The 10,959-nt window shown below is 42.8% G+C and overlaps 1 protein-coding gene and 2 non-coding genes across 3 annotated transcripts; all 3 read right to left on the bottom strand.

Moving 5' to 3' along the window:
- Positions 1-5,537: 5,537 nt before the first annotated feature.
- On the bottom strand, positions 5,538-10,838 carry EEF1B2 (eukaryotic translation elongation factor 1 beta 2). The gene is made up of 6 exons (XM_015868310.2): positions 10,653-10,838; positions 10,376-10,498; positions 9,083-9,206; positions 8,647-8,713; positions 7,785-7,910; positions 5,538-7,384 (listed from the first exon to the last, which is right to left on the bottom strand). The coding sequence occupies exons 1-6, from the start codon at positions 10,730-10,732 to the stop codon at positions 7,230-7,232; spliced, it is 675 nt and encodes a 224-aa protein (XP_015723796.1). The 5' UTR covers positions 10,733-10,838; the 3' UTR covers positions 5,538-7,229.
- On the bottom strand, positions 8,148-8,281 carry LOC116653709. Its single transcript, XR_004308095.1, has one exon. It is a non-coding gene; the product is annotated as a small nucleolar RNA SNORA41 (small nucleolar RNA).
- On the bottom strand, positions 8,784-8,865 carry LOC116653706. Its single transcript, XR_004308092.1, has one exon. It is a non-coding gene; the product is annotated as a small nucleolar RNA SNORD51 (small nucleolar RNA).
- Positions 10,839-10,959: the final 121 nt, after the last annotated feature.

Here is a 10,959-nt window from a genome sequence, read left to right as displayed (position 1 = left end):
GGGTGAGAGGGGCAGGAAAAGCAGCAACCTATTTTATGCTTAAGCGTCCCAATGGTGCTTCCATGCCCACTAGCTGGAGGCATCAGAGAACATAGAGAGAAGCATCTGAGCTGTGGGGGTTCTTGAAGTGGCTGGAGATTGCTGCTGGTTTGCACCATGGCTCCTGCACAGTCCCTGTGGGATCTGGCAGGATGGTGGCGAATAGCTGGAGAACAAGTGCTCACTCGCCACAGAGGTTTGTTCACTTTTCACACATCCTTTGCTGCCAAAGGGCTCTCCCAGTGCAGTGCTTCTTGTGACTGAGAGGATGTGTTTTGTCTTCTGTTTGTGCCAGAACACTGGTCTTGTCGAGGTAGCCCTACCTCACTGTTTGCAAGTAGGCAGAATGCTTTGCCTCCTGCCTGGTGTGATTCTCCAGCACTTTTATGACAGCCGAGAACCAAAGTTGACATTGGCAAAGCTTCTGCAAAGCGGCACTTTTATTTAGGGTGCTTTAGCTGAGATTGAGAAGAGAAGGGTAGCAGGACTGATGGTCCTTTCCTGGCAGAGGGTGTGCTGCCTGCCTGCCTGCTGTTCACCTGTGCTGAGGAGGGTTGTGCTGGTGCATCCTGCTGTGGCTTCTGTGGTGTCCTGCACCTATGCCAGAAGGCAGGCTATTGCTGTGCTCTTCCCAGCAGCTTTCACCAGTTTCTGGCAGATGCTGCAAAGGCGCCTCTTCCCCTAGAAATGAGCTGCAGCTATGAACCAAATGCAAAATATTTACCTTTTCCTTCTGGAAAGGCAGGACTTTTTTGTTGGTTGGTACCCAGCAGCATCCATCAGCACAACTTTTTTGGAAGCTGCTAGAGGATGCTGTAGGAAAGAGTGTAGCCTGTGGCTTCAAGCTGGTTTGTTTGAGCATAGAGTCATTAACTGAGGACTGTAGCATGTAATGAAACATTGCAAAGCCCATGCAGAGGCTTTAGTTCTTATGTTGACAACAGTGGCAGAGGGAAATGCGCAGAACTATCACATTCACAAAGGCAAATACTTAAGTTAGAAGAGGCAGTGTTGTAAAACAAACAGCACGAAGCAGGTAGGTGATGGATTATAGCTTACCGGGGGCAACGTTAAAGAATTTATTGTGCTTACAATGTACTTTCCACCTACCCCACCCTTTGGCATCACTCAGTATTAGGCACAGCCACATTTTGTGGCTACAGTGGTATTATACAGAGGTCAGAATAGTGCAAGAGGGAACTTAATTTTATTCTTGTCAGTAGCTGGTCGGTGCATAGCAACAGTCCTTTTGATTTTTTACAAGTTGTGAGAGTATGGGACCCTCATCTCCTATCTGTGGGAAGGTTGCTGAACACTGGGCACGGCCAAGTTTTGCCAACTGCTGTTGCAAATAATTTAGACCGTGATGTTCTGCATTAATTCAAAAAAGCAATGTGTTTTGTGCAACTTTCTGCAAATGCAGGAACTGTTTGTTTGTTTTCTTTGGTGCTCTGAACATACTCATTAAGACCTTTGCTTACTCCAGCGTGGGTTACAGGAAGGTAAAAAGTCAGCAGCAGCCTGTTGGCCAGAGGTAAGCCTACACCCAGCATCCTGCTGGACAGGTATGTGGTGACGCCGCTGAAATACGGGCAGTAAGTTTCCTGTTCCTCTTGAAACTTCAGAAAAATCCTTCTATTGACGAATGAGGAAGAGCTGTGTACAAATTCATTTCCATTACAGCGCCTTGCTGAAGTGCTGACATCTGAGATATTTTTTTTGTAAAGCCCAAGTGCTTCTTTTCACATTTGAAAAAGTGTCTTCTGCAACTTGCATGGACAAGTAGTTTCTATGAATTCTCTGGAAATGTTAGTGTCTAACATGGATTTTTTTTGGTCCATGTATTTTTTTCTGAAAACAAAACCCCCCCACACACATTTGGGTTGCAGTTGGAAGGGAAGCACTCTGCGCTTTTGATTTTGGCGCTGCTGATGCAGTGGAGGAGTGCAGAGCCCGCTGTAAATGACTGAGCCTGCAAGACTCTGGGGAGCTGGGTGCTGCCGGTAACATTTTATTGTGTGTGCCATTTGAACCATCTTCCAAGTGAGTGCAAAACCCAATTTTTAAATTTTTTTAATTAATTGTACTTGGAATTAACTGTTGCTGTGTACTAAACCCTCTTGTTACGAGCCCTGAATAAAAAGAACAAAGCACACACTATGTGTTCCGTGAGTGTGCCAACCACTGGCGTCACATTCCTTGTCTTTTTTGCTACAGGCTTTTCAACATGTTGAGGGATGGGGAGACGCCACGTCTCTTGGCTGCAGGAAATTGCACAATAAGTTCAGGAGAGGAGCTCTTTGGCTTTGAGGCTGCGCACCCAGTTAGAGCAAGTAATTCTTTTGTTGCATCTGGAAGCTACTGCTCAGAGGAAAGCAGGTAATTTCCATGTAAAAGGACTGAAATTACTAGATTACTTCTTTCTTTTCTGTGGGACTTGTGCCTCCTTCCTGTTTAGAAAGACAAAACAGAAGGCTGGCCCTGCTACCTGCCTGTCTGGCAGAGAGGAAAGTGGAAAGAACAGGCACTGAAACAGTACAGAATGCCATTACCCGCACTCATCAACTCCTGCAGAAGCAAGGCTTTCTCTGACATTACGAGTCAAAAGGTACATACACGTGTAATTACAGCTATCCATTTTCAGCATTCTAGGATGAAAACATCTGCTATCTTTGTGTACAGAGTATGCTAGCTCGGCTTTCACCTATTCATTTTAGTAGTGCCAAAAAGATTACAGCCCCATGTTCTGCAGCAAGAAGCATCTTGCTGTATGTCTGAAATTTGTCTCCTTTGCTTTCTGATGATTTTAGCAGAGAAAATGGTAGAACTCAGAGACCAGTGCACAAGGGCAAAAATAGCTTACTTGTAAATAAGGCATAGATATTTGCTGTCATAAAAACAGTAGACACACCGGAAAAGCAAGTTATGTCAACAGGTCTCACAAGGTGAAAAGGCAGCCAGGTTTTCCAAACCACTCTGTATCCACATTTCAGTGCTCACCTGAAACACTTGCTATGTTTCTATCTGACTACTTACTAATGAAGGAAGTTGTATTTAGAAGGGTGCCACCTTTGCTGAAGCTCATTCTTCGTGCTGTAAAGTTGGTGTTCAATTTCTGTCTCCCAGCAAGCTCTTTAGCAGCCTGCAAAATTAAGCATGGACTTACTGTCTCATGGGAGATACTGCGTAAGTGAACTTGGGCACAGGAAAATAAAAAGAACAAGGCTCAAACACCTCTGAAAAACCTGCACTCATAACATTGCTCTGCCAAATGCAACTCCCAGAGGCACCTGTGCTGAAAGAACTGAAGAAAAAAGCAGAACTGTCACCCACCAGTGGAACTGTTTTGCAGGGAAAGAAAAAGAGGAGATAAGTGGAGTTCCCTGATTGCTGTCGTCTGGGAGCATGCACTGTGCCAGCTCCCATATGCACCCTACCAGGAAGCAGAGAATGCGCCTGCCTGCCTATCTCCAGTAGCGGCTGGGGAGTTATGACTGTCTGCACGCATTGTGCGCCACTGATGGGTATGAGCCCCTCGAGCTGTGTACGGTACCAAGCAGCAGGAGGACCAATGTAGAAAATTACAGCACCCATGAATTCCAGTATAGCTTAACAATTCTTCTGTGAACTTATTAGCCAGCTATACTGAGCATGCTCAAAATCAACAACACAAATGCTTCTAAGGACACTTCATAAGCACAAAAATAGTAGAAACAAAAATCTGTGAACAATCTGAAAGATAGAAAAAAAAGTGCCTTTCCACAGCAGTTGCTTTAAAAATGCACACAATGGTATAACCTTATTGCTCAAAAAAAAAACTAGTCTGAAATACCAAAATAATTTCCAGAGGTGCTGACAGATTTCAGAAAGGGATATGAAACAGGAAAGCAGAGACAGCACCATTGGTTTCTCTGTTTTCATGATGCACTTTTTAAATTTATATAGTTAATAGATGTGTCATTTTTCAATTCTATTGTACAACTTTTCCTCTACTGATAAATTTTCACAAAGACATTATTTTATTATTTTATAATGCTTGTTTTAAAAAACTGTAAAAAAAGGAACATGGGGATCCTTTAACAATATTTCTAATCAGTCTGAATTTCTCTACAAGAACTTTGCTTGTCTCTTATCTTACACATTTGAAGACACTGTCAGGTTAAACTACTGCCTTTGGTTTCCCTTTTGGGGTGAAGGAAAGCGTGTAATAATCATTTGCCTTTTGGAAAAAAGGTAAACAAGAATTAAAATCCTTTGACATCTGAGCCTTGGGTGGCATCCCGGCCGTGACCAAGGAAGTTATAACAACCAAGGTAGCCTGGGAACAGCAATGTTCTGCCTAACATAGCTTACATAATTGTGTACCACTACCTCTGTAAGGAGCATGCATAACACACAAGAGCACTTACGCTAACTACGCAAACTTACAGGCCATGGGCTAAAGCACATAGTGACACTTCTGAAGTGCAAACAAAGGACTCCGGTTACTGATGCCTGATTGTGACTCTGTTGGAAACAAAAAAACAAAGCCAATATTTCCTACTCATGCAGCCCCTTAAAGCTGTCTGCAAATGCTATTGCCTCTCAAGGATTTTCTTTCCAGTCCTCCCCTTGACTGTTAGAAGTGCAACTTCATAATTAACAGCTTAATGCACTGGTCACAGTTTCTGGCAGGTCAAAGAAAAGAGAAGCCATGCTTGCCTCAAGTTACCCATCTCCTCTCTGTCTAGAAAGCAAAGTTTCCTGACAGCTACAGATGAATTACAAACAGTGCTTTTAACTGCTTCCAGACTCTTGTTTCTGTAAAGGTAACACGTTATTGGGCACAGACTGTGTGAGGCTGCGCTATGTATGTTCATTTAAGAATGTTCATTTCAGAATGTAACACAATCTGCCAAGACCTACCTGTTAGTTGAGGGAAAAGAGTTACACGTATACAAGTGGTGCATCCACAGGGGTCAGCCTTGTGGGTTGGCACTGGTGCAGGAGTCCTGGCAGCTTTCAGAAGGGGTGAACACAAATAGTCACCTTGTGTCATAAAAACAAAAGGTCAAGCCTACTATAAAGTTAAGATGCATAATGGATTGGAATAACATACACTTACCCTAGTTACTTCATGGACAAATAACTCTGAAATAATTTGTAGCAGTGTATATCTTTAAACTATTTGGAAGGGAGGGGGAGGTTCCTTATAGTATAAGTATATTTCACTCCAGCCCACTATATATATAAAAAAAATGTTCCTTGACATCTTTCTAAGAATGATGTGTTTTAATGCTTCCTTTCCTGACTGTGCTCCAAGTGGAGTAATAAATTTCTATTAGCCCTGAAGAACACATTCATTTACTTTTCTCAGCAGCAACTAAGCTGTGACTGTTCACAGAACAGCACCATACTGACGTTCCTGAAAGATGAAAGAAAACCCTGACCTTTGTGTCACAGGAATTAAAGTTTATTCAGTTTTCTTCATGCACATTAGGTATATGAGGACAAATACACACAGTAACGAGCTTTATTTTCAAAGAAGAAGATTTTACATTTGCTTTGTCTTGTGTACATCGTCAGAAAATGCTCTACAAAGCTTTGCTTGGATTACCCCTCTGGATTAAAAAAAGCAACAAAACACTGCCAACATTTAACCACCACCTTAACCAAAAGCCTCCCCTAGATAATAAAGAATCTGGCCAACATCAGTCCTGGTCTGTGGAAAAAAATGGCCTACCAACTTTGTAAGGTGATTGCTACCTCCTTCATACCAACATCAGCAACATAGTTGCCACCATCCAACTCATTTCTGCAAGTGGAATGAAGATACCTAATCAGAACAGACAGCATCCTTGGTTTCCATTTCCATAGAATAACTGAAAAAGCCCAATTACTCTCCTACACTGCTTGGACAGAAGAATGCTCATTCAAAGCTCTACGATGAAAAAAAGGCACTCTGATTTTCCTATGAGATACTGCTGAGAAAAAAACCAACAAAATTCAACTGCAGCAGATTCTGTTCTTCCCTGCTTCATAATGCTTGTTCTTGTTCAGATTGCACTCAAGTGTTTCTGACAGTCTCCTTAAAACCCTGTTGCTTTAACAATAGAGTGGCAACTGGCAGCCCTTCTCAAAAAGAGGCACAACAAGATCAATAGTAGGTTTGAGATCTTTATAGTCATGTAGGAGCATGGGAAGACTATATTTAAGATCTCAAACCTACTATTGGTCTTGTTACAGGTTACATACACTCTAAGATACACGGTGACACTGTAGCAAGCTGTATTTTAACAGAGTAACAAAGTACTATCCGCCTGCATTAACTGTAGCCACTGCGCCCCATTAAACCTCACTCAAGCACATGGCACCGTTAGACCTCCAATGCCTCGGTCTTCTTGAAGGAACACACCGCCCTCTAGTGAACTGTACCTTAATTGCACCTCAAGGATCTCGATCCTGCTACTCAAGGTTAAAAACCAATGCTGGCCTGCAGTTCAAGGCACACCAAGGCCTTGGTCTTGAAGCAGGAATTATGCAGTACTGAGTAAGACACGTCCCTCCTCTCCCCCCCACACACACACAAAAAAAGCCAAACTTGAGGTTATTTCTATTTTTTAAACACTTTAGGAGAAAAAAAATCTCAGGTTCACACAATAGGAGATGGTGAGAAGTTACCCTGGCAGTCTCAGTCACATTAAGTACACTTCACAATCTCCAATGCTCTGCAGTCCTCATTGCTATAAACTGCCTTATCTTTGTCTTCATTCCTAAGTGACAGTTGAACTGCAGCTGTCAGAAGAATAAAGCCACCATACAACTATTTGGTTACTCATCATCCTTTCTATACAAAACTTCTATTTCTCTTAAAGTGCTACAGCCCTGTGCTTCTCCCTGAAAGCCACCTCTCCTGCCAGATTAATTACAAGTAGCCAAAGATGCAACTCCACTTAAAATAGAGGAAAAGGCATTTCAGATATTTAAAGCCATGTAAATGTTAAGCCTAGACATATGGCAACTGTCAGCTCTCTCTTTGCTCTGGCACTAAATACCACAGCGCTGGAACAATCCTAAAAGCCAATTGATTAGCTTTTACTTTACCCATCAGTCAAATTTTACATTAACAAACTGGATTGCACTATGACTTTGAATTAATGACAGACATGGCCCAATTTTTGCAATTATTTTTATTCTAAATATATGAAGACTCAGATCTTGTTGAAAGCAGCTACATCCATTGATTGTACGTAATCTTCAAAAGCTGTTATTCTTTCTTCCAACATGTCTGTTCCAACTTTATCATCTTCAACAACACACTGAATCTGAAGCTTTTTGATACCGTAACCAACTGGTACTAGCTTGGCTGCAAAACAAAACAAAAAAGCATTACACACTCCTCACTTGAAAATGGAAAGATGTAAGCAGCTGATAGCATTAATGGAGTTGGCCTAAAAGGTGTTTCTTTGAATCTTAGCCTTGCTGCTGCCCTAGCAGCTTTCTGACTAAGCCCTTTTTAAATCATCACTCTTGTGAAATTATGCAAAGAACACCTATCAGTTTGCTATTTAGTGGGTGCTAGTCCACCAAACACCACACACGCACAGCTCACACTATACATACTCTATGTAACATGGCAGTTAACTCACTATTTTAGCTACCTACATTATCACAGATGGACAAACAGTAATCCTAAGGCTACTTATTCATACAGCACCCCAACAGATCACGTGATCACCCTTTTCCCCACTTAGAATTTTACTTACAAGACCCCCAGACCAAGCCATCTGCTTGAATGCTTCGAACACACTCCTCTAATTTGGCCATGTCTGTCTCATCATCCCAAGGTTTCACATCAAGCAAGATCGATGATTTGGCAACAACAGCTGGTTCTAAGGGAAAAAAAAGGAGGAAAGACACCATTAACAGCTAGGAAACTTTCAGGAACTCAAGAATATACTTACAAATAACTTCACACGACTTAAAAAAAAAAAAAACAAAAAAACCCCTCATAACTCAGTCCTCTTGTACCAACATGCATTTTTAAGGGGTCTGAAAATATATATCCTGATGTTTAAGATGTAGATGCCTGTTTTTGAAAAACACTTTGAAAAGAGAACATAAGCTAACATTGTTTGTTACGTAGAAAGTCCTTCTTAGAGGATCTGAGAAGGTGCTTAATACTACGTAACAGTTTGTCTTCCACAGAGGGAATACTGCAACTGCTACAGTCCTGAACAGTTTCAGGCCAGTAACTGTGGAGGGACCTGCATGCAAGAGCCTTTCCTCTCTTAACTCACCAACTACTGATCGGCCTCCTTAGGTCAGTCTGCTGGAGTTCTTACACAGATGTGTTTTATACTACTTTGCATCTGTTTTATTTCAAGAAAACCCTAGGGTTCTCTTTTTGTAGTGAAAAAGCTTGCTCCTTTGGTAAGACAAAAGGAGAATAGGCAGGACAAAAAGCATGCTAATGTTCAATGATTTGCTATAGGAAAGGTTAAGCTCACAGAACTCAAGTAAAGCAAACCACTTCTGCTTCATTCCAGTAAGTCTGTAATAGAGAAACACTATTTCTATTCATCCTGTTTAAATGCATAACAAGGTCAAAGTTACTCAAACACATACTTTTGGACTTCTTTGATTCATACTGTGCCAGGCGTTCTTCCCTCAGTTTCTTCGCTTCTTCACTTTCCTGAAAGAGAAATACGAAGTCACAAAAGAGCACCAATCCCCCCCAAATCTTTAAAGCACTGTTAGATTGACTGGCATCTATCAGGAAAAAACAAATCATCACAGCTGTCAGCCGAAAGATGGTGATTTTTGTTTTATTCATCATGTAACCAGTCACAGCAGACATTTCAACACACTGTATTTCTTTCTAATGGAGAGTTCGTATGTTACATCCTACAAAGACATTGGAGTCTGGAGATCCTGAACAGTATCTGTTATTAAGGTCACAAATTAAAGTAACCTAAACTAGTAAGGTAAACACTTGCCTGTCCAATTGGTTCTTAAATATATACATATGAATAATACTAAAAGAGAAAAAAAGCACCAATACCTCTTCATCATCAGATCCAAAAAGATCAATGTCATCGTCATCTTTGCTATCTGTGGCTGCACCTGTTGTGTCCTCAACATCAGCAGGACCGTATTTCCCCAAAGCCTTCTTTATTCCTGGTAAGCTAAAGGAAAACAGGCATTAAGAAATTACTTATTTGTAGATATACTACTTCATTGTCCTTCTTAAGTACATTCATAGCAAAAACAGTGAGATAAAGAAAAAAGGGTTAATTTTGCTACTTGAAAACCTTCCCCAAAAAAATGCCTCTAAAAACACCTCAGTTGAAACGACAGCAAATCCTACAAAGATTGCCTGTCTAATCACTGATGGATCTTGTGTTATTCTGCTGCCCTGTGAGACAAATGGATAACAGAACTTCCATAATGGAATCTCCAATGTATTTTGTGTATGAGAAGTTATCAATTTCTTACCCTAAAAATATTTTCATTTGTTTAAATTAAAAGTAACAGAAAACATGTGGATAGCTCACAAGGGACCAAAATCCTATTGATTTCCTATTGTTACTAAAAAACTGCTGTTACAAAAACTGTAAAATTAGATCTAATTTTCAGTAATTAGGTTAAGTTTTCAGAGTGGGCCTTTTGAGGAGACTTTATCATCTCAGTTTATCATCCCATTTGGGTTTGAGAGCAGCGGTGTCTGAGCCACCCAACTTCACAGGAGCTCCCTCCAGAACAGGAGGGAGGCACACAGAGGAGGCAGTGCAGCAGAACTGACACTACCTGTGCTGTACCTTTCCAGAGAGGCCTGCAGTCACCATGGATGTCAATACAGCACCTTTCATAAACACTAAAATCACTAAAAAAGAGAAGAGAGAGCATTTGCTTTTATAGTCCCCCTTCTTTACAAGTGTTTTTACATCATCAATCTTCAATTTAGCCTCACCTTCTGAGATTAAAAATCTGAACAAATTCCTTCCTTATTGTCTTCAGGTTTCTCCCATAGTTCCTAAGTCTGATACTGCCCTTATGGAGCAGGTCAGCACTACGTGATTCCCAGCTTTCAGCACAGAGTAGGAGGCAGCAACAAGACCCAGGATTCCTTGTAAGCTTCTACAGGAGCCCCATAGAATCTGCACAAAGGCAAATTCAGCTTCCTCAGCTCTGAGCGGCCCCATAACGCCCCAACGGGTCTGCTCTGCTCCTGGACTCATTTCTGTTCCCAGAAGCCACACAGGACCAGCAAAAAGCCACTTCTCTCCAAGCTCAGAAACATCCAACAGTTGGCGCAGCACTTCACACGGGTGTTCATTCCGTGGTTCAATCATACCTGGCCTTTTGCTTTTCATACGACTTAATGTGATTGTACCAGCGAAGAGCGTGGAACAGCTCGGCAGGAGGCGGGGCCCCGACGGCTTCAAACACCGCTATGTCGGCCTGGGAGGGCACGTACCTGCGGGAACAAGCGGAGATCAGCCCCACGCTCAACACAAGGCGCCCAACCCGAGGGTTACACAACGTGTGTCCCAGGGCAGCCCCGCTGCTCCCCGTCGGGCCTCACCACGGGTCGGCCCGGCCCAGCCCTCCTCCCTCCCGCCGCCCCTCACCCCTCGATGTAGCTCTTGTCGGCCAGGAAATCATTGAGGACCCGCAGGCCGGCGGCGGACTTTAGATCCCCAAAGCCCATGGCGGCAGCGGCGCACAACACCACACCGCAGCCACAGCCCGCCGCCAAGCAAAGAGGCCCAGCGACCCCTGCGCTCGCCTTATATAGCGGCAGAACCCTCCGCGGTATCGCGCGCACACGTATCCTTCCGCCAGGAAGTGCCGAAATAGTTCCCGGCAGGCTGGGTGCCGATCCAGGGCAAAACCTGCTGGAAACGGGGCGTCATGGCAGCGGAGCTGGGTTACGGT

This window comes from Coturnix japonica, chromosome 7, assembly GCF_001577835.2.
Source record: "Coturnix japonica isolate 7356 chromosome 7, Coturnix japonica 2.1, whole genome shotgun sequence".
NCBI lineage: Eukaryota > Metazoa > Chordata > Aves > Galliformes > Phasianidae > Coturnix > Coturnix japonica.
This window is presented reverse-complemented; position numbering and strand designations above follow the sequence as displayed.